At 34.1% G+C, this 24,873-nt stretch overlaps 1 protein-coding gene across 6 annotated transcripts in view; it reads left to right on the top strand.

Moving 5' to 3' along the window:
• NELL2 (NEL-like 2 (chicken)) overlaps positions 1-19,016 on the top strand; it is a 422,942-nt gene extending 403,926 nt beyond the window's left edge. For 5 of the 6 annotated variants that reach the window (XM_011971997.1, XM_011971995.1, XM_011971996.1 and 2 more), the window contains 4 exons: positions 3,480-3,673; positions 4,799-4,975; positions 6,488-6,712; positions 18,306-19,016. In XM_011971997.1, the coding sequence (XP_011827387.1) occupies positions 3,480-3,673; positions 4,799-4,975; positions 6,488-6,712; positions 18,306-18,356 (647 nt within the window). In that variant the 3' untranslated portion in view covers positions 18,357-19,016. Of the gene's footprint in view, positions 1-3,479; positions 3,674-4,798; positions 4,976-6,487; positions 6,713-8,846; positions 8,849-18,305 lie in introns of all 6 variants that reach the window. The other variant, XM_011971994.1, reaches the window with a different exon arrangement.
• Positions 19,017-24,873: the final 5,857 nt, after the last annotated feature.

Below are 24,873 nucleotides of genomic sequence, written 5' to 3'. Positions count from 1 at the left end.
AGTAGCTCTAAATACTCTAAGTACTACAAAGTTTGAACCTGAGTAGAAGGACTCTTTTTGAGAAAGGAGATGATGAAAGTAATCTGCATCAAATCCACATTTTGGCCCAATTCTATTTTCTGAGTCCCAGACACACATATCCAACTACTTACTGAACAGCTCTGCTTGGAAGCCCAGAGGAAGTGCAATTCAGCCAGTCCTAAACTGAACACGTCTGCCTTTATCCCTCCCCGCTCTTCTGTTCCACAGCAAAATCTTGCTCTTCTTTCCATAAATAGCATCAGCCATATTTTCCACGCCAGAGATCTAAACATCGTTTTTGATCTCTCTTTCTTTCTAATCTTCAAAGCCAACAAATCACTATGTTGTGTTAATTCTCTCTGTTGTCTCTTTCTATGCGTCCCCACTGCTGTAACTCAGTGTGGCATGGTACTTAAGAGCACGGACTTAGAGCATGATTGCTTCAGTTCCCATCTGGGCCTACTGGCTGTGTGGCTGTGTCACCTTGGGCAAGTTATGTAACAGTATTATGTCTCAATTTCCTGATTTATAAAGAGAGAATCATAATTTAATTATATCTTCGAGGGTGGTTGCGAAGATTAAATAAATCATTATATGAAAAGTTCTCAGAGTCTGGTACATACCAACCACTATGAGACTCTGCTTTTATTGTATGATCATCTTTTGCCTGGACTATGGAAACAGTCTATTAACTGGTCTCCTGGCTCCAAATTCTAATCCATTCAAATCTCTTTTCCAAAATGAACCCAAAAGAACCTGTCTAAAATGAAAATCAGATTGTGATTTTTTTTTATTTTGCGTTTCTCTAAAATGACATTTTATTGGCTTTATGAAAAAGTTCAACTTTCTTAACATGACCTTTCCTTGGACCCTGAGTAGCCTTCAGCTACATGCTATTTACTCTGCTCTCTCACTGAACATTCCAGTCTACCAGCACTTCTGTTTCTCCAGCACATCTTGATAGCTCTAGACGTTGGGCCTTTAAGCACACTCTTGCCTCAAAAGCACTCTAGACTACTGTTTACCTACTCTTTGCATGGCTAAATATTAATCATAGTATAATCGCCATACCTAGAGAATGTATAGACAAAAAAGATCCAGAAGAGCTACCAGTGTGATAGGAAGCAAGTAGGGAAAATTTATCAAGAAGAAGGAGAAAGTTTCGTCAAGTGCTCTGCTAGACCAAGTTACATGAAAACTGACACTGACAAATGGATTTAGCAACCTTATTTCTTCAATAATCACTCACTAAAGGAGTTATCTATATTTTTAAAGTTGGAATTTGTATATGCCATGATAGGTATACCGTGATAGGTTTTTCAAAGTAGAATACACACCTTGTATGGATAGTTAATTTGGGAATCTTGTTATAACCAAGCTATGTGTAAAAATGGGTTCCAAAATTCTATACCACCAGTTAATTGGGAAAAGTTTCTGCATTGTCAGAGTCATTGTAGATAATAAGCAGAAAAAACAAGCTGAGTTCAAACTTACTCAAACTCCTTGGATAGCAAGAGATTGTAGTTAGTCCATTATGATGCATCTGCCCACACATTTTTTCCAGGTATAACAAGTACATGCCAACCATTGTTATGAGCAACTTTTTACTCTATTTCTTTATTATAGATGTGCTTTATTTAAGTATACATATTCATCTTGTGCCTGGACATCTCTTCTTTGTCCCTGTGGAATCTTTCTGCCTATAAGGGGGAAAAAAGTATTATCTGATAACCCAGCTTTTATTTTAAAGTGTCAAGCAAAATAAAATGATTGCAAAAATTCAGCCATTGCCATTCATGGAATAATGTCCTTATAGTAGACTGTAAAAAAGCTATGTAGTAAGGATGTCTGTAGCGCTTGTTGTCAAAGAGACCAAATAACTATGGTTTGTTTATGTTTTTCTGGCTAATTATAATTCTTAATTCTAGAAATATTTAATGGGAGACAAGTATCAACTCGCCAGATGTACAACATCATTCCGAATTGACCAAATATAAAACTAGCTAATAAAATTTAATTTTTATTACAAAGAGAAAAATTTTCTCTAATCTGAAAAAATACACATTAACCATAGTAATTAATTTTTAAAAAATATATTCTCATCCTGGCTAACAGTTTTCTTTCTAATCATAGTCTACAATAATAAGTAATATTATCCTTAACAAATCAAGCTTAATAAAGCTCTATAATCACTTTTTCGGCTGTTCATCCAATTCATTAGTTTTGTTGAAATGGGAACTAATAAAAATCAAGGCAAACAGAAAAAAAATGTCCTGTGGCTTACTTTCAGGAATACATATGTGGCAGAATTTAAGTATATAAGAAGTTTAAAATTGCCAAATTTTAACTAGTCCAAGTCTTCAGTTAATGTTGAAGTCGAATCATTTGATAAAGATATTTCCTAAACCTTATTTTTAAAATCTTCAAGGAGAATCAGTATACAGCGCCCTAGTTAAAAGCTATACATTCCATCTTGTCTCTAACCCACTTCTGCCATGATTTAATTCTTTCTTTCTTGACCTTTACTCAGAGGAAACTGATGAAATGGGAAATAACTGCTTATTGCCATTCATACCACGTCTCTGAAATGTATTTTGGCTTGTGACCTTTAAATTACGGGGGTAAATAAAAGTGAATCCCATCTCCTCTTATGGACCTGATCTGTGGGTCACGATATGTTTGCTTTTTCATCTGTATGAAAATGCTTTAGGCTGTAATGGCCATGAAATAGGTGATGTCAGGTGAAGTATGGGCAATTGCCAACTGAGTCAGGCAGGGGACAAAATGATAATCTGAAATGGAAAAGTTAAGAAGTAGTGGATTCTTTGTGAGAGAGATGGTAATTGCTGATGATTATTTGCCCTTCCGCGGTTGAGAGTCAAAGTCTAAGGACCATATGAAAATACCTGGAATGCAAGGGAAGATCACCTAGGCAGAACAATGGAAAGAGCTTCATGGAGGGGGGCAGGTGCAGCTGCGAGGATAAGGTTTGATATTGCAAAAAATGCTGCAGGGATCTCATGACATATCATCTCCCACTAAGAAGGGATTTTTCTGTAATCACCAGTTTAACACTGGGGATGATATCCCCATTAAAGTATCATAGGCACTTTTAGAATTTCCACTGTTGAACTGTTTTTATTTGGTAAATTGAGTCATATTCTTACTCTCAAAAATATAAATGTTTCATAAAGCCTAATGGTATTTACATAGATATAAAAGTTGAAATTCTAGCCAAGGTTATCCGATTTTTTAAATCAAACATGATAATATTTTCCTGTGAAATCCCCAGATCATTAACATTGCTTTAGTCAACATTTAATCACAAATGCAAGCCAGTAAGATGAAAATTAATTTACAGTTGAATACTTCATGTCAGGAGATAACTGACCTGATTGCAGTTGTTTGAAACTGCACATATTCTAAGCATATTGCATGCCGTTTTTTCTTGTCTATAGATATTGATGAGTGTGGGACCGGGAGGCACAGCTGTGCCAATGATACCATTTGCTTCAATTTGGATGGCGGATATGATTGTCGATGTCCTCATGGAAAGAACTGCACAGGGGACTGCATCCATGATGGAAAAGTTAAGCACAATGGTCAGATTTGGGTTTTGGAAAACGACAGGTGCTCTGTGTGCTCATGTCAGGTTGGTATAAATAAAAAACTTTAATCAATTTTATTCAGTTGTAATTTGCATATGTTTTAAGTATGTATATGGTTTGATGAGTTTTGACAATGTGTACATCCACTTAACTGCCAGCACAATTAATATAACAGAACATTTCCAGTAGCCCAAATGTTGCCTATGTTCTTTCCTAGTTAGTCCCACAAACCTAGATCTAGGCAAAAATTGCATCCAGTCCCTATTGATTAAATTTGTATTTTCTAGAGCCTCATATAAATGGAGTTATATAGTACATACTATATTGTGTCTGGCTTCTTTCTCTCAACATTATGTTTTTGAGATTCATTCATATTGTTACATATATCTGTAATCCATTTCTTTTTAATGCTGAATATTATTTCATTGTATGGATATACCAATGTATTTATCTATCCACATGTTGATAAAATTTTATTACTAACCGTGCTAATTTTTTCCTAGTCACAATATCATGTTTGAATGACTGCACAAATAAAGTCAGAATGAACATGCTATGATGCAAGAGTGAAAAATATTTATTTGGTCTATATTTCAGTTTTAGATAGGTATTCTGTTATGTGTACCTAGTTATAATGAATGCTCAAATTATTTTCAGATGAATAATATTATGTACCAAAAACTCAGCTGTCATAAAAGAAATTGATAACAGTTTATACAAAAACATAGGTGTTAAATACTCCAGAAATTTAGTAATATGTATTTTATTAACTATGAAATGTTAAAACACATGCCCTCAAACAAAACAAAATTTAGTTAGTATGCAACTTACCATACTAATATACAAATATATACTTACATATAAATGAAGACATTTATATACACAGTGGTTATCATTTTATGCTGGTCATTTCTGAAAAAAATATTTTCTGGTCATTTGAGGAGTAGTATGTGGAAAGGAAATTGAAAATCCCCCGGCTTAGGTAATTTCTTTGTGTTAGCTAAAAAAGAGAAATGTTAAAGAAAGTTTGTTATATTGGATAAGCAGTGTGAATTATTTCAACTTCCAAGTCACCATCTGAAATATATGTGTGTGTGTGTGTGTGTGTATGTGTTATTGTATTGAGCAATGGAGGTTTTTGGTAACTGCTTTTTTTCTTTTTCATACAGAATGGATTCGTTATGTGTCGACGGATGGTCTGTGACTGTGAGAATCCGACAGTTGATCTTTTTTGCTGCCCTGAATGTGACCCAAGGCTTAGTAGTCAGTGCCTCCATCAAAATGGGGAAACTTTGTACAACAGTGGTGACACCTGGGTCCAGAATTGTCAACAGTGCCGCTGCTTGGTAAATTTAACTACATGAAGTGGAAAGAAAATGTAGGCCCAGAATCTAAATAGAGAACAAACCTTGCCCTCCCCATTTGCCAATACCTAGCACCAGGCCACAGTGTTGACAGTTATAAAAAGTGAGCCTGGTTAGGATGATGAGGTGATAGTTACACGATCACAACCCAAGAAGGAATATTCTGAGGTAGATGTGGCAGAAGGTGTTGAATAGTCTTTCACTGACAGTAATGTCTCTTTCAGAAGTATCTCCATAGCTCAAAAGAAGAAAAGACTCTCTTAGCTCCCCCATTCCTATCCAGTTTAGGCTAACTTAAAGACAATTATTGATAGAATAATGGCATTCATGAAAAAAATATTCTTTTTCCAAGTAGAACTTCTGTTAACCTATTTATATCAGCCATGTTTAGACTTAAAAAACAAAACAACCCCCCCCCCACAACCAAAACCGTTTATTTCCTTCTAAAGATTGTTATTTTCAATGCTTCTAGTGGGCACCTTGTTTTGCACGTAATATGGATATGCAATAAATATATATTAGAATTGAATTTCTCTATATATTTATAAAACGTTTACTAGAAACAATAAGTAAGAAGAAAGTAATGATTTGTTAAAGCCTTTTTTCAGTTGAATGAATTTCTTGTTTCTTTCTAGTGGTATAAATGAAAAGGAAAATTGGTCTATGTGTCTTTATAGCGGAAACTTTCACAGAAGATGCTACTTTTAAAGTTATGGCCAGTTTCTTTCTATTTGTGTGAGGTTATTTTTAAGGCAAAGCTTTTTTGTTCCTTCCTTTTTATACTTTCAACCCAAAAATCAATGGAAAGACCAAGGTCAGTTTCTGTGCCTGAAGGCTGCTTTCATCTCCCAAACCATGAGATTCTGAATTATGAAGAAAATAGGAAACAGGTGGGAACTACATTTTTAAAAAGATCCAATTCACACTATTTTCCTGTGTGGAATTAAAAAGGAATGAAATCAATTCCTAGGGTTGTTTTTTTTTTTTCAAAGTCTCTACACTGAAAAATATATAAATGAACAAAGAAAAACCATCATATTCCCTTCATATTTTAGTTTATTTTCTTTTAAATGAACAAAACATTCTTTATGCATAAAGGAATGAATAACAGCTTAGAAAAAATAGCGAAAGAATGAAAAAGGTATCACAGGGGCAAATACGTTAAATAAAAACCTCTCTCCTTTGTCATGGGAAAGATAGGGGCATGCACATTTTATTGTTTTAAAATAAGTGATTTTTGCTTTTGTTTTATTGGTGTTATTTAAATCCTGAAGATTGTTTCAAAATCAAGCTACAATACAAAACTCATCATTCTGATAGGGCTTTTGTATTAATATATTCCCTGAAAGATTCATGAGCTTTGTAGATCTAAGTTTAAATATCAGTCAAATAAATTGAGTATTCAGTAAACCCTGTGCTCATCTGCTTTTTCCTGGCCTCCCTCCATTTCCTCCTCCCTCTCCCTCTGCCCTTGCACATCTGTTTTCCTTATAGCAAGGGGAAGTTGATTGTTGGCCCCTGCCTTGCCCAGATGTGGAATGTGAATTCAGTATTCTCCCAGAGAATGAGTGCTGCCCGCGCTGTGTCACAGACCCTTGCCAGGCCGACACCATCCGCAATGACATCACCAAGACTTGCCTGGACGAGATGAATGTGGTTCGCTTCACCGGGTCCTCTTGGATCAAACATGGCACTGAGTGTACTCTCTGCCAGTGCAAGGTAAACCCCATTACATTTAAATAGTGAGCACTTTGCCAGCTGCACCCAGGGCTCATAGATAATAATGTGCTTGACCTGACAATGGGAAGGTTTTTTTTTTTTTTTTTCTGTTTATTTTTCAAACATAGATGGGAGGAATGCCACTCAGCTCTATTAGTTCCAAGGCTGTCATGGGCATCCCTCTGATGTATATTCAAGGACGGTGCATGGACTGAAACCAGAATGATCCGTTATTTATATCACCAGAATAGAAACAAGCTACTTAAATTGTCCTAAGTATCTAACTGTACACATCTTTTTAAAAAGCTGAAACAACAAACCTCATGTTTCTTCTTTCATGATAGGAGACAATATTGTTTTATTGATTTTTAGCTGATTCTTTTACAAGGTCTGTAAGATACATAAGCGAAGTAGATTTATTACATTTTCCAAGGTGGAAATCAATGTGGCAAAGATGGGCGTATTTCTTGGTTCGTTATGATCAGTTACATTGAGTTGAAAAATTTAAGATCTGTTTTTTACCATATTTTATTCATACAGTTGGAGAAAAACCATTAGAAAGCTCTTTCTCCTTATTCTCATTGGAAAATAGAGCTCTGTGCCTTTTGCTTCAATGAGAGCACAAATACAATGAATGTAGGCAGAGTATATAGAGTTTGTAGATTAGTGACAATGTTGGAAGCATTCTAATTTGATTATTATTTCTATATAAATTTAATCTTGTGGGCATTATGCTTTATAGTCATAATTTTGTAATTAACACTGAAACTAAATAAATAACCTGAAGGCTTAACAGTAACAACCAAATAGCAGACGTGTCAGATTTTTCTCAGCATAACATAGCCAGATATCTGTAACTGCTCTGATTTTTTTAAGTGAGCATTTCCATTTTGTAATTTTTATCCTACGGAGCAATTTAATTCAGATTCACTTATTACAAATTCTTACCAGAGTAGGTTGAAGTAACAGGACAAAGAAATATAAAAAGCTTTAAGCTTTGAGATGCCATTTTTATCTATTTCAAGCTCAAATTTCTAGTTCTTTCAATCAAAGCAATTTGTCAATCAAGCAAAGCTTTTTGAGTGAACATTTACTGCTGTTTTTATGAAATGCATTAGCAAATTTAAAAGTTACTATTACTAAAAGTTACTAAGAATGTATATGCAATGTTCCTTTAATATATATTTAATATGTGTATATTCAATAGTGCATATCTCAAAACTTAGCACTAATGACTAACAGGGAAATACTTTCTGACTTTTAATTACCAAATAGAGTTGAGTCCTCTTACACCCTTAATCTTTCTGTGAGATTATTCTTCTGAGCAATAGTGACAAAAATATATATTGAGTGATGAACAAAAATGAAATATAGCACAGAAGTTATTCACAGTAAGAAAATTGCATATAGTTATAAGCAGGAAAACAATGCAGACTGTTTTCTGGGGTAAAGAATTTGAATGAGCTTGTCATTCACTGCCTTATAAACAACTACTATAATCTCTCAGCTCTTGATAGGAATATATTCCAGAAAGTGTATTTTGATATTAAAGTCATTTCTTCCTGTCAGATAAGTACTGATTTGCAGAAGTTAGTATTAGATACTATTTTCTTTATCTCTTATATGAGATATGAGTCATAAAATATGCTCAGTTTTGTCAAATTTATCTCAAATACTAATTTTATTACATTTATTTTGTGTTATTTTGAAAATAAAGTTTATGCAAAACAGGCTTCAGATATTGCCTTAGAGGTAAGCATTCTTCACAATTTAGTGCTTTGAAAGCACTATTTTATTTATTACATCTCCATTCTGCTCCCCTCTGAGTTATTTGTTTTTAATTGATAAATACACACTGTGTGGGGCATTGTGCTGGTACCAGGTATATAATGATAAGCAAAACCAGACAGAGTCAGCCCTGGGAGTTATTCTCTATCAGCTTATTATCTGGTACTCTGTTGTTCAATATGCTAGTCAGTAGCCACATGTGGCTATTTAAATTTTAATTAAAATTAAATAATATGAAAAATTTAATTTCTTAGTTACACTAGCCACATTTCAATTGCACAATAGCCACATATGGCTACTGGCTGTCATATTAGAGAGCACACTGTGTTAGGCCGTTCTTGCTTAGATGTAAAGAAATACTTGAGACTGGGTAATTTACAAAGAAAAGGGGTTTAATTGGCTTACAGTTCTGCAGACTGTATGGGAAACAGTACCAGGGTCTGCTTCTGGGGAGGCCTCAGGAAGCTTCTACTCATGTGGAAGGCGAAGCAGCAGTGGGCACTTCACATGGCAGGAGTGGGAACGAGAGAGAGAGAGAAAGTTGGTGGGTAGGTGCCACACATTTTAAAATGACCAGATATCGTGAGAACTCACTATGGTGAGAACAGCACCTAGGGGATAATGCTAAGCCATTCAAGAGAAATCTGCCCTTATGTTCCAAACACCTCCCACCAGGCCCCACCTCCAGGATTAGGGATTACAATTCAACATGAGATTTGCATGGGGACAAATATCCAAACTGTATCACACACACAGAAAACATTTCTGTTATCACAAAATGTTTTCTTGGACAGGCCTGGTCTAGTGGTCAAGAATGTAGTCTCTGGAATCAGGCTGCCTGGATTCAAAGCCTGGTCAACCTCACTAACTATGTGACCTCAGGGGACATTCATTAATCTGTCTGTAGCTCAGTTTGCTGTCCTTAAAAATGGGAAAAATAATAGTGCCTACTTGGGAATTGTAATACTGCCTACTTGAGAAGGTTACTCTAAGAATTAAGTGACATGATCCACGCAAAAATTTCATACAGTGCTCAACACATAGTAAGCACTCAATAAATGTTGGCTGAGGAGTAACTCCTCAGTAAATGAGATCTAAGAATTAGGAGCTAGTTGGGTAGAAAAGGATAAGTTTTCTTTTCTCTTTTTAAAGGTGTCTTCAAATTTAATTTTCTTAGGTTAAAGGAAAAAAGCTTTCTCCACTCAAAAGTTAAACTCTTGAGTCAAAAATGAATTCAGAAGTTCTCCTTTTCGAAATCTTCTAGAGAAGCACACTTTGGTTAGAACACTTTGAGCTTCAAACAACAAAGAGGGAGGTATCCAATTGAGAAATAAGGAGGAAGAAGGGGTTAGGGAGTCCTTTCCTTTAATAGACAATCACTGAGCAGGAAACTGAAAATCAGAAACCAGGGAGCTACTTTAACTCCTAGGGAGACTCTAGATACAATGCTACAGTTATTGAGGTATGGAAGAAATTGGAGTTTTGTAAAGCGATCAAGATCCTCACTTCCTAAATGTTGCCTTCATCTATCAAAAGCTACAAACTTGAAGTTGTGCCAGTGGACCTCTGTTCTAACATTAGAATAGATAACTAGATCTATGGAAAAGATACCTATAAATGGGCAATATTATGATAAAGCTTTTGATATATGATCAGGACTTTGCAAATCAATGGAGGAAAAAAAATATTTCACAAATAATGGAATGACTAAATAACAATTTGAGGGAAATAACACGCAGTTATAAAAATTATGTTACATATCAAAACAAATTCCACATGGAAAAAGTGTTAAGTATTAAATTAAAATAAAGAAAATATAGTTAAATATTTATCAAAATTCTAGAAGGAGATACTTTTTAAAATTTATCAATGATAAAATATAACTGAAAGAAAAGATTAGTACTTCTATAGATACATAAAATTAGCAAAAAAAAAAACAAAGTCACAACTACAGACTGAAAAAATAGCTTCAGCAGATTTGGTTTATGTGTTAGATTAAAAACATAAACATTAATAAGAAAAGTACTTCCTGCTGGGTGCAGTGGCTCATACCTATAATCCCAACTGCTCAGAAGGCCCACTTGAGCTCAGGCGTTCAAGGCTGCAGTCAGCCATGATCATGCCACTGCACTCTAGCTTGGGTGACAAAGTAAGACCTTGCCCCTAAAGCTTTTTTAAAAAGCAATTATTTCCCCCATAAATAAATCTGCAAAGGATAAACAACTCACTAAAGAAGTACACCTACTAAAATAAAAGAGGAAATCATTGAGCCTTTAAATAATTGAACCTTAATTGTAAACAAAAATTATAAATAATTATTTTCATATACTATAGTAAAAAGTTTCTCATAATAATTTCTAATGCTGACAGAGATATACTGGAATTATTATTTTTGTGCACTGTTAATATCATTAAAAAATACACAATGCAACACACTATCCCCACCCCCCATACACACACACAAATATATTGTTCTCTTTAATCCCAGGTCTGAGAATCTAACCTAAAGAAATAAAGTATAAAACAAGCTATATACATGCCAATATACATCTCAACATTGTAATACAGAATTAAGGAAGAAACTAAAATATCCAACAATAGAACAGTTAAATAAATTATAGCAACTTTGTGTACAATGCAATTGTATGATATGTTATACTTATATAATATATTCTAATTATGTATTAGAAGATTGTATGTTATTATTCAGCTGTTGAAGTGATCACAATGCTTATAATAAAAATTAAGATAAAAATATTATGTATAATTACATATTCACTTTAACTACAAAAAGTTTGAAAATAAAGGAAATGGACTCCTTTAAAACATACTGAAATACTGACAGTAATAGGATTAAAAAAAATAAGTGTAGCTGAAAATTAAAAGTTGACTGTCTTCTAACCTTGATTCTCAAAGGTTAGCATGAAGAGTGGCAAGGACTTCTTTAACAATAAATATAGCCAAAAATAGCAAGGTCTTAAGGAAACTTATTTTACTGTGTCACTATATAAAAATAATTATTTTATGAGTTTTGATAGTAGGTGCTTATTATTCCTAGTAGTCAGACTGAGTTTCAGTGAGTCAGTTTTATTTTCATTGTTATCAAGGTAATATTTATTATAGTGAAATTCACAGTTAAGTATATAGTTTGATGAGTTTGATAAATCAAAATACAGAATATATCCAGCAGAATATATCCAACACTCTAGAGAGCACCTTTGGATCCCCTTTCAGTAACACCTACTTTCAGTAGGCAACTTTAATTTTATTTCTTTATAATAAATTCATTTTGCCTTTATAAAATGTCATATAAATTGAATTACACAGTTTGTACTAATTTATGTCTTCTGTGAATTGACCATTTTATTGCTACGTAATGTCCCTCCTTATCTCTAGCAAGGCTTCTTGACTTGAAATTAATTTTGTCTGATATTTATTTAGCCACACAGTATATTGTTTTGTTCATCTACTTCTAATCTATCAACAGTTTTATATTTAAAGTGTATTTTTAATAGATAATGTATTGTTCTTATTTTTCACCCAGTGTGAAAATCTGTTATTAAAGTGTTTTGTTTATTTACGTTTAATGTAATTTGTGACACTGATGGATTTAGGACTACTATTTTGTCATTTGTTTTCTATTTGTCCCATCTATATTTTATACACCTATTTATCCATTCCTGCCTTCTTTTTCTTTAATAACATTTTTATTTTATTTAAATTGTTCTGTTGGATTTTAAACTATAACTTTCATATTATTATTTTATTTGTTGTCCTAGGGATTATACTATATATCATTAAGTTATTATATTATAATTAGATATAGTATTATACTACTCATATAAAATATAAGAACTTTGCAACATTATAATTTTATCTGCACAGCTTTTGTGCTAAAACAGTAATATATTTTACAACTCTGTTCACTATTAATCCTACAGTTCCATGTTATTATTTTTGCTTTAGTAAGTCTTATGTCTCTTAAAGAAATTAAGAAAGGAAAAATGGTATATTTTATATTTATTCACATGTAGTAATTGCTCCTTTTTCCACAAGGGATATGTGTTCCAAGACTCCAAGTGGATGCCTGAAACCACAATAGTACTGAACCTTATTAAACCCTATATATACTATGTTTTTTTCTATACGTATGTACAGTAAAATATAATTTACATTAGGTACAGTAAGAGATTGACAACAATAACTAATAATAAAATATAATAATTATACTATAATAAAAATTATGTGAATGTGATCTCTCTCTCTCTCCCTCTCTCTCTCTCTCTCTTTCTCTCTCTCAGAATGTTTTATCATACATTTTACTCATTTGTTTGGGCTACAGTTGACCATAGGTAACTGAAACTGTGGAAAGATAAACTGCAGATAAGGGAAGACTACCATATTTACCATTTCTGGTACTCTTCATTTCTTCTTACATATTGGAGTCTCCATCTGGTTACATTCACTTCAGCTTGAGTAACACTCCTTAGCATTTTCCTTATTGCAGGTGTGCTAGTAACAAGTTCTTTCAACTTTTAATTTATCTGAAAATGTCTTTATATTTCAAGAGTATTTTCACTGTATATAGAATTCAGGATTGACAGATTTGTTTCCAGAACTTTAAAGGTGATATTCTATTATTTTCTAGTTTCCATTGTTTCTGATACAGTGATCATTTGTTTTTTTATTCCCTTGTATGCAGTATTTCTTTTTTCCCCCACTTTTTCCTTTCATGATTCTCTATCTTTGTTTTTAGTAGTTTGACTATGATGCACTTAGGTCTGATCTCTTTTTTCAGTCTTTATTTTCTTTGGTGTTTGCTGGGCTTTTTGAATATCTAAGTTGATGTCATTTCACCAAACTTGAGAAAAGTTGAGCCACTGTTTTTTCACATATTTTGTCTGCCACATCTTTTTCTCTCATAGTTTTCTGAGACTCCAGTTAAACATTTGTTTAGATGGTTTAATTATCCTAAAAGTCACTAAAGCTCTATTTTTATTTCAATATTTTTGTCTTTGTTTTATGGACTGGATAATTTCTACTGCTTTGTCTTCAAATTTACTGACTTTTTCTTCTGCCATCTCTAATCTGCTATTAGGTTCGTCTAGTGAATCTTTTCCTTTCAGATATTACATTTTTCAGTTCCAGAATTTCCACTTAATTTTTAATAGTTTAATTTCTCTGCCAAGCTTTACTATTTGTTCATTCACTATGACCATATCTTTTTACATTTTTGAGCAAATTTATGATAGATACTTTCCAGTCTGCTAATTACAACATGTGGATCATCTTTGAGTCATCTTCCATTCACTACTTTTTCTTTTCATTAGGAGCCACATTTTCCTATTTTTCTTCACATGTCTATTAATTTTTATAATATATTGGATATGATGGATGATATGTTTTATAGACCATAGGTTCCATTGGCTTCTTGTGAAAACTGTTTCTGTTCTAGCAGGTTGTAAATTATTGGCCAATAACCTGGCACTTATTAAAGGTTGGCTTTACACCAGTTAGGAAGGTCTGTTTCAAATTTACCTTTAGTTTTAGCATGAATCTCTTAATCTGTAGGTATTGTTTTACTCCTAATCATGGCGCTTTTGAGCCTTCAATTGAAAGTTTGAATTGTTTGTTTGGTTTTTTCCTTGTATGTTTTGTTGATATATAGTGGTTGCACATATTTATGGGGTACAGAGTGATATTTTGATACATATGTACAGTGTGTAATGATCAGGGCAATTAGGGTATTTTTTACCTCAAGAATGTATTACTTCGTGTTGGGAACATTCAACAATCCTTTCTTCTAGATTTTTGAACATATACAATGAATTATTATTAATTATATTTATCCTACAGTGTTATAGAACACTAGAACTTATTCCTGCTATCCAGCTGTGTAATTTTGTATCCTTTAACCAACATCTTCCTAACCTCCTCTCCCCTATACTCCTCCTAGCTTCTGATAACCATAATTCTTCTTCTATAAGATGAATTTTTTTAGCTCTAACATATGAGAGAGAACACGTAGTATGTATCTTTCTGCACCTGGCTTATTTCACATAATGTCCTCCAAGGCTCATCCATGTTGTTGAAAATGACAAGATTTCATTCTTCTTATGTCTGGATGGTATTCCATTGTGGATATATGCCACATTTTCTTTGTTCATTCATCTGTTGATAGACATTTAGGTTGATTACATATCTTGGTGATTGTGAATAATGATGCATGGGGGTTCAGATATATCTTCAATAAACTGATTTTTTTTTCCTTTCGGTAAAAACCCAGTAGTGAGATTGCTGGATCACGTGTTAGGTCTATTTTAGTTTTTTGAGAAACTTTCATACTGTTTTTTATAATGGCCATACTAATTTACAGTCCCACCAACAGTGCATAAGGGTTCCTGTTTCTCTGCATCTTCACCAGCATTTGTAATTTGTTCCTTTTTAATAAAAGCTGTTCTAACTGGAGGGAGATGATAGCTCATTGTGGTTTTGACCTGCATTTCCCTGATGATTAGTGATGTTGAACCTTTTTAATATATGTGTTGGTCATTTGTATGACTTCTTTTCAGCAATTTCTATTCAAATCCTTTGCCCATTTTTAATTGGATTACTTGCAGTATTTTGCGGTTATTTGAGTTCCTTGTACATTCTGGATATGAGTCCCTTGTCAGATGAATAGTTTGCAAATATTTTCTTCCATTCTGCAAGTTGTCTCTTTATTCCGTTGATTGTTTTCTTTACTATGCAGAAGCTTTTTAGTTTGATATAGTCTCATTTATCTATTTTTGTTTTTGTTGCCTGTGCTTTTGTGGTCTCACCCATAAAATATTTTCCTAGACCTGTGTCCTGAAGCATTTGTCTTATGCTTTCTTCTAGTAGTTTTATAGTTGCAGGTATTAATACTACATGTAACTCTTTAATCCATTTTTAGTTGATGTTTTGTAGGTGGTGAGAGATAGAAGTCTAAGGAAAGCTTAAACTGCTTATCAATCCTTTATATCTTTGAAGGACACAGATTTGACGCACTGCTTCAGTGAGCAGCATCTGAAAACTCTTCTCATATCTTTCAACCTTCAAACTGTGACTCTCTTGATTTTCTCTTTAGAATCTCTTCTGCAACTCAAAGATCAGCCAAGGATTTGAGAGGAGTTTGTTTACTGATTCACATCTTCTTTTATAGATATTTCTCCCTCAATTTCCAGCCACTCTGACAACCCCCAAGCTGTCCTCTGACACCTCAGTGAGATTGTGGCTTACTGCTTTCCTTATAGTTATCTCAAGCTGCACAGATTAGGGAGTGCCCTAAGGGGGAATACCAAGTGGAAACAACACTTGCACAGTACCTTTTCCTTCTTTCAAAGATTGAAACTGTTGTAGTGTCTGCCTGATACTCTCCATTACTTTCAATTGTTATTTTTGTATTTTGTTCAGACTTTGTAGTTGTTAATCTGTAGGAGGGTTAGTCTTATATAAGAAACTATGCTATCAGTAAAACTGGAACCCAAGTAGGGTGTTTTATTAGTTGTCCATGCTTCCCTAATTAAGGAGCTGCCATTGATATGGTTTGAAGAATCCTGTTGTAGCAGAACATATCCTTATGGAATAAGCAACACACTCCTGGAAGATTTTAGAAAACAAAGAGTCCCTTCCTAAGACATACTTACGGGTGCAATACTAATGGTTTCTTCCCCCGAGGGTTCTAATGCTAATTGCACATACTCAATGATGGAAGGCTCCAGAAATTCCCTAATTATGTTTCTGCTCCAAAGCCATATAATTTGAGGAGCTGAAATTCCCAAGAACTGGTACACCCATCACTTTATTGGGCCAATGAATTAGGAAAGATCATGTGACCTGGTTATGGTCAGAAAACCTGTGCCTCTGAGCCAGCACCTCGAAGTGGCCTTTGGCAGATGGGAGAGGCAAAGGTGGTTCCAGCCTGGGGCATCTTGGAGATTCTGGGGCACAGCTGAGTTCTACAAGTCTCATTCGAACAGTTCTGTCTCTAGGAATATGTTAGGGGCTGGAGATATGATGACAAAACTTTAAAATGCCACTAGAGGTCTAAGAAATGGTTGAGTCTGTCACTGTCAGAATATGAACTCAGCTTAATAATAACTTAGAAAAGATGAGAATAAGTTAAATTGATAATATTCTTCTTGGATATATACTGGCTTTTCCCTCATTTGGTGTACTTTAGCAAAGGCTGGAGTATCAAAATCTTTTCAGGTTTCCTCTTATAGAAACAAAGACACTTTCGATTTTTATCATGTTAAAGTATTATGCATTTCAATCATCAAAAGCCAATTTTCTGAGAGAAACTATATAATGGAGGATGTATTTTAGAGTCAGGCTAGCCTGAGTTTTAATCCTAGCTCTACCATGTACTAGCTGTGTGATTTTGTACATGATATTTAAGCTTTCTGATCTTTAGTTTCTGAATCTAAAACATGTGACTATTAATAGGAATCCCACTGGGAATGCTATGAGGTTGAAATTAGATAATGTATTTTAAATGCCTGACAAAGTGTCTGCCACAGATTACACACTTAAGGAGTAGAAGGATATTATCACCATCACGGTTTTAAAAACGATATTAACATTATCGTATGAGTTAGCTGGTTGAGAAAAGTAAGAGTGCAGGGAATCAATAGAATAGGATAGAAGATTTTTCTTCTTTGTACAACACTATATTGTTGTGACACCTTATATCGAAAACTAATTATGCATATCTGGCCCTTCCCTGCTTATTTATCCTATTTCATCATCACAGTTTTCTTCCTCAACTGAAAATTCTTACCCAAAGCTTTTTTTTAGTTTCTTAACTACACAAAACTCTCCTCATTTCAAAGCCTCTCCTTATGCTGGTTCCTGCACATTTGGCCACCTTTTCATGCAGTCACCAGGTCTCGGTTTAAATATCACCTCACAGAATAGTCTATCCTGGCCACTGACTAAGTAGCTAGTCTTTTATTAATCTCACACCATCACCTAATTTATTTCCTTTTGTCTTAGTCAGTTCAGGCTGCTGTAACAGAATACTGTAGACTGGGTGGCTTAAACAACAGCAGTTCATTCCTCACAATTCTGGAGGCTGAGAAATTCATTTATCACATTCCAAGATCTAGACCCTGGCAGATCTGGTATCTGGCAAGGACGCACTTCCTGTTTGCAGATGGCCATTTCTCATTGTATCACATGGTAGATAGAGAGAGAGGACGCATGTGTTCTCATTTTTTTATAAGGGCACTGATCCCATTCATCAGCGCTCTACCCTCATTCACTAATTACCTCTCAAAGGCTTTACCTCCTAATACCATCACACTGGGGGGTAGGATTTCAACATGTGGATTGTAAGAGGATACAAATATTTAGTTCACAGCACCTTTTTAGCACTTTTCACAATTTTTGATTGTATGTTGGCTTGGTAATTACTAGTTTCTCCCTTATAAACTGCAAACCCTGCTCTGTGAGAGTAGTGACCATGTCTGCTTTATTTATTAATATATGTAGTGCTTACATAGACTCAGTACGTATTTTGCAAATAAATAAAAGAACAAATGTGATACAGAGGATGCCAATGGGTAAATAAAGTCAGTTTATGACTTCCCACAAATGCAATGGGCATAATAATTGAGTTGGCAATAGTAGAGTTATGAAAAGTGATTGGGCTATTGAATTTTTAGGAATGCAGAAATAAACTATACAGTTTTATTTGTATGTACCAATCAATAAATGTGATCATTTACTAATGGCTTAAAAATTCATACTCTGTTTTTCTTTCTACTTTTTTTAAATCTAGAATGGCCACATCTGTTGCTCAGTGGATCCACAGTGCCTTCAGGAACTGTGAAGTTAACTGTCTCATGGGAGATTTCTGTTAAAAGAATGTTCTTTCATTAAAAAGACCAAAAAAAGTTAAAACTTAAATTGGGTGATTTGTGGGCAGCTAAATGCAGCTTTGTTAATAGCTGAGTGAACTTTCAATTATGAAATTTGTGGAGCTTGACAAAATCACAAAAGGAAAATTACTGGGGCATAATTAGACCTCAAGTCTGCCTCCACTGTGTCTGACATCACCATGTAGAAGAATGGGCGTGGAATATACACCGTGACATCCTGAACCCTGGATAGAAAGCCTGAGCCCATTGGATCTGTGAAAGTCTCTAGCTTCACTGGTGCAGAAAATTTTCCTCTAGATCAGAATCTTCACGAATCAGTTAGGTTCCTCACTGCAAGAAATAAAATGTCAGGCAGTGAATGAATTATATTTTCAGAAGTAAAGCAAAGAAGCTATAACATGTTATGTACAGTACACACCCTGAAAAGAAATCTGAAACAAGTTATTGTAATGATAAAAATAATGCACAGGCATGGTTACTTAATATTTTCTAACAGGAAAAGTCATCCCTATTTCCTTGTTTTACTGCACTTAATATTATTTGGTTGAATTTGTTCAGTATAAGCTCGTTCTTGTGCAAAATTAAATAAATATTTCTCTTACCTTATAACACATGTGAGTCTGAATATCTTGTTTAATATGTTCCTCTTTTCTACAGATGATTCACTATAAAAATTGCATTCTAGTTCTGCTGATGATAAACTCCTGTTATGCTATTTCCAAATTGAAAGTTGCTATTTCTAAATTTCCAAACTGAAATAATATGCCTAAGTAAGGGATGTGATGGATAACTTAGTTCTTCCTCTCTAGCTCCTCCGTTTCAGCCTTTCCACTCTGCTCTGCATCCTGGGGTGGCTGATCTATACAGACCCTAATAGTGGGTTCCTTTGTCCTCTTGATTCTTGTCTGGTTTCGATTATACTGCAGCAGGAAACACTGCTGGCATATTAGGAAGAGGTAAAGTTTGGATATTTATTCTGCTGGCTCCCTTCCTGCCTGGTCACTGCCATGATTTGGTGTGTCACCTTACTGAAGGCTATATCTCTTGAAAGGTACTCCTCTCTGTCTCACTGCCCGCTCCAGGTTCTGATAACTTCTACTGTTTGCATCCTCTGGCTTAGGGATATTAACAGCTCTGGCTATTCTGTCCTTGGGAGGTAACTGTTCAATCTTATTTTCTCTATTTCTAGTCATATCTTTATAAATGGTCCCTTTGTTATACTCTTTAATTAACCAGCTTGAGTGTGCCATCTGTTTCCTGCCAGGATCCTAACTGATACACATAAGGAGAGGAGTATGTGAGGTTGGGAATGTCTTCAAGAATTGGTCCTTCACGTTTTGATATAAAATTTTTTTAATCTCAAAGTTAAAAGAGATTATGATATTAATTACATATTAAATTTTTTGATGCACCAGAATCTCAGAGGGGATAAAAGCAAATGTCCTGAAACTCAATAAACGAAGCTAATCCAATATTGCCCTGTTGTGTTTTACACTAGGGTGAAAAGGAAATACAAGTACTGTCAAATTAATTTTAGAAGCATAGAGGTATTTTTTTTTAAATTAAAATGAACACAAGGTGACCACCGCAAGCTACAGAAATGATAAAGTGGCTTTTAACTGTTCACTCACTATTGCTATAGAAACAACCAAGCAAGAGCTGAGTTGAAAGATAATTCAAAAATGTCTTCATACTTTGGCATGGTAATATTTATTGAATGTGTAAAATCAAGTATCTACATTCCCTGAATTTATCATAAATGATTTTTCTGTAGCCTTTTTATATTTAATTTAATTCAACAGAGCATAAGGTTTATTTTTTTATCAGCTGTATTACAATGGTAAATAGCAATTTAGCTTCCAAGAAGATACCTGTTAATTTGAAGTTTTTTCAGGGTTTTTTTTCCTTATATAGCTTTGTGATTTCATATTGGATCCTCCTGAAAAGGTATATTTTACTCATTTTTATGAGGAGAGTAAGAAATTATGTGTGCAGGAAAGTGTGTGTGTGTGTGTGTGTGTACACCCATATAGATACATATTCGTCATTTAGATATTTTATGTCCTTCTGGAAGAAGAAGCAAGGCTGGAATTTTATATTACAAATCTTTTGGAAATCTTTGTAGGACTCTGGGTATATTGGTGGCTTGCACATCCTTGGTTTATATAGGCCACTGAGTGAAAGAAAACTCATAGTTAAGAAGAAAAAAAGGAAAAAATAAGACTATGATAATTCAGCGACTGGTAAAGCAATACATATATTCAGACTGAATTTTTTTTCTTCAAGGTTTATTCCAGAAATAGTAGATTCCCCAGGAGAATTCCTGTTTTATGTGCAGACCCTGGGCAAGCAGTAATCAATTGTTTCTTAAGAACTTTGTCCCTTGAAAAAGAGAAGGTTAATGCCCTGTTTCTCACTCTGAAGATAATTGGCAGAATGCCGTGGCTGAGTTATGCCAATATTAAGGGAAAGTGAGAACTAAGAAGCACGAATTTAATTTGAGGTGCTTAGCTCCTTTAAGGGCAGGCCTTGGTGAAAATAGTCTTTACTCCATTTTCTTTATTTCCTCTTTTCTGCAAAAATTAAAAAAAATATATTTAGCTATGATTCTTTGGTTTAGTAACCTATATAGTTTATCTCCTTTTTTAAAAGACTGCCGTATTGCTTTTTTAGTTTGCCTTATATAATGGTAAAAAGAATCATGCATTTGTTCAATTATACTGCAATATCATGGAACCCTTTCATCCTCCCCATAACTTGGTTATCTATAGCCAAAGTTGAAACACCCTGTAAATTGCCTTTATAAAATGAACGGTATATCAAAGCTCTGAAACAGCAGTCAATACTCTTGAGTGTTGGAGTAGCAGAACTTGTTCAGTTGAATAAAACTGAGGTTACATCTACTGAATAAAAGATGAGCTTCAGTTCACTAAGCGTGACCTCATCTATCAAAGCTCCACAATGCTGACTAGTTAGGACTTCCTCTGAAGGTCGGCACATCCCACAGATACCTGCATGGTCCAAGTCTTATTGATATAAATAGCTTAAGGATTGACAATACCAACTGTTCTTAAAGAAAGACTTTTTACTTTCTGTTTTTTCAAATGTAGAGTGTTGTAGCTCAACAGTAAATTTATCTCTGAGAGAGTCATGCCAAAAGCATCCCTGAAGACAATAAGTGGATGCTGTGCTCTGTACCCGCTTTGTTCACCGTGGTACCTGGACAGTCCCCGTCTGCAGTCACTGTTGCAGTGGGGTTGGCTCCTTGTGGTCTTACGGACATTTCGTTACTGCACAATTTTCTACCCTAGAATTCAACATTTTCTGTAAAGGACTTGTCACCTCTTTGCAGAATAATTGTCCTTACTTAACAGACCTGCAGGTAGAAAGTCAGGAATTCCTTGGGCTACAGTAGCTCTGGATTGGTGGTGACATAAATAGACAAGGAATAGAACTATTGAAGAACTTTGGAACAGGATAATCTGAGTTGCAGTGTCTTGTATTCTCTCTACTTGCCAGGCTGGGACAACTCCCCTACATCTTTTGTCTTTGTATTGGTATTAAATAATTGTTCATAGAGATTGTTTGCATGACAGATTCTGAAATTTTTATTTATTCCAAATGATGGATGGCACACTGTGTTACTGCCACCACCAATATATTGCATTTAAAACATGACCTCTTATTTATCTCCAATGTTAGGTGTTTTAGAAAAGCAGCCTGAAATAAAAATATAGTGCTATGTAAAAGCAGAAATGATAGTGAGTTTAAGTTTATTTTTAAGACCTTTTTCTCTTTCTTTCACAAAACCACAGCCATAGAAAAAGAAGGGAATAATAATGAACAAAGTATGTGCAGAACGTAAGCATTCATTTATTGCTGACTCATGAAGTACATGTCCTAATGGAAGGGAAAGAAAATTAACAAATAAATAGATACCATATCAGGTGGTGATAAGAGCCATGAAGAAAAGTTAAGCTGGCTTGGGATGCTGTTGTGGAGAGGGGTGATCGTTTAGGTCGGTTGGGCAGGAAGTCTTCTCTATAATAAAATAGTATTGGGGCAAATACTTGGATGAGGTCAGAGCACAAGCCATTTTCATCCCTGGAGAGAAGGAGCTACAAGCAGAGGGAGCTGCGTGCACAGGTCTGAAGTGGAAGCACACTTACATGTCTTGAGTGGAATGAGAATGCTGAAACATGTAGAAGATACCGTCAGAGGAATGACCAAATCAGGTCCTCCAAGGCCATGGTTAGGGATTTGTGTCTTTATTGTTAGTGACATAGGAGGCATTAGTGAGCTTTGAGCATAGCTGTGCTATAATATGACAGGTAAAATGATCTGTCTTGTTACTATGTGGAGAATAAACAGAGGTGGAGTTAGGGGAGAAACGAAGGGTGTTGGTGAACATGTACTCAGGAGGCACATTCATACCACAGAATTTCAGACAAGAGAATAATGGTTTGGACTAGGATGGTAATAATGAGAACCAAAAGGATTTAACATGAAAGAATATTCAATTTAATGAAATGGGCAGAAATGTCACAAAAATGTCAATTTTCCCCAGTAGTTCTAATTTTTTAAAATGTTATTTTAAGGTAATTCTAAACTATTTTAGAAAAACAAATGTCCAAGAATAGCCAGGAATACTTTGAGAAAAGATTATATTTGGAGACAGGGAATACTTATCCTATCACATATCAAGAAGGTATAAAGCTATAGGAATTAAGAGTCATTGCTTCAGGAATAAACAATCTGGATAACATGAACATTTTCATCAAAACCTCAGAAACCATCCTATATACATATAGATACTTGATAGAAGATAGAAGTTACACTGAGCGAGGCTGTGAAAATTGATTATGGGAAAACAAAAACATAGACGTTGATCATTATTTCATAAAAATAAATTCCACATAGGTGAAAAACCAAAATGTGAAAAATACAATAAATTTATGTAAAAAATTAAGAGAATTCTTTTTGGCTTTAGAATTTTTTAACTAAACTCAAAAAGCATATATATATATATGCATGTATACATATACACATATATACACTCATGTGTATGTGTGTGTGTATATATATATGCGTGTGTGTGTGTATATATATGTGCTAAAAAGAAGAAAAGTACAATGCATCCAACAGAAAAATAATCAGAAGCAATACCTAGGTATGCTACAATAAAGGAAATCCCAGAATGACTAATAAGCATATAAAATTTGCTTAGGCTCACTAGTAATCAGGTAAATGTATGTTAAAACCACAATGACACAATCGGGAGAAATGACAAAATTAAAAAGTAATATAACACCTGATATTGGTGAGTATATGAAACAACAGGAGTACTATGCTTGTACACTATACACACACCTCCAAATCAGTTTGGAGGGTAACTTTGCAATGCGTAAAGTTGAGATGTGCACCCCTCATAACCCAGCATACTCTTAGGTACATGATCTAGAGCTGCACTGTTCAATGCAGCAGCCACTGGCCATTCGTGCCTATTAAATTAAAATGTGTTAAAATTAAATTACATTCAGTTCTCCATTTGTATGAGCCACATTTCAAGGGCTCAGTAGCTACTCTGTGACTAGTTACTACTATTGTTGGGCAGCACAATGGATATTTCTATAATTGTAAAATGTTCTATTCAACAGCAGTGATGTAGAAGAATTCTCATACACATGGACAAGAAGATGTTTATAACAGCTTTATTTGTAATAACAAAATACTGGAAACCACTCAAATATTAATCAATACAGTCATTGATAAACAAAATGGAATATGTTTATACTTCAGAATATTCAAATGAAAATAAAACTACACATACCAACATGAATGAGTCTCACAAACAACGTTTAGAAAAATTACAGTGCAGAATATACATGCATAACAAGGAATGCATTTTTTAAATGTTATAATTTTGATAATCTACAAAATTTTAAAATATGAAAAACAACCTATATGTGGTGTAGACATATATTTATGCATGTGTAAGTATTTTAAATTGCGTGGGAATAATAGACATCAAATTAGGATAGTAGTTATCCTAAGAGGTGGAAGAGGGGTGCCAGGTACACAGATGCATAACTGTGTTGCTAATGTGTATTCCAGTTATTTCAAAATAATGCTATTTCTAACATTCAAAAATGAGTTTACAAATTGATTAAACATATTTATATTTTATATGTTTTTATATTTCCATTTTATAAATACATATATTTAATAAAATATATATATACAACTTTACCCTAAATATATATGCCTATATTTTCCTAACTAAGTCAGTTAGTTTTTCACAAGCATGTAAAAATATCACAAGATTTATCAAAGCAAGACTTTAAAAAGTATACACAGGATTGTCTAAAAAATTTTCTTTCCTAATTATTTATTTAAATACAGTACTACTCCTTTAAAGACAAACTGTAAAGGGAAAAAAATCACCACCATAATTTCACCACCTTTGCT

Source organism: Mandrillus leucophaeus, unplaced genomic scaffold (genome assembly GCF_000951045.1).
Source record: "Mandrillus leucophaeus isolate KB7577 unplaced genomic scaffold, Mleu.le_1.0 Scaffold1257, whole genome shotgun sequence".
NCBI lineage: Eukaryota > Metazoa > Chordata > Mammalia > Primates > Cercopithecidae > Mandrillus > Mandrillus leucophaeus.
The sequence above is the reverse complement of the archived record's forward strand: the minus strand, read 5'-3'. Positions and strand labels throughout refer to the sequence as shown.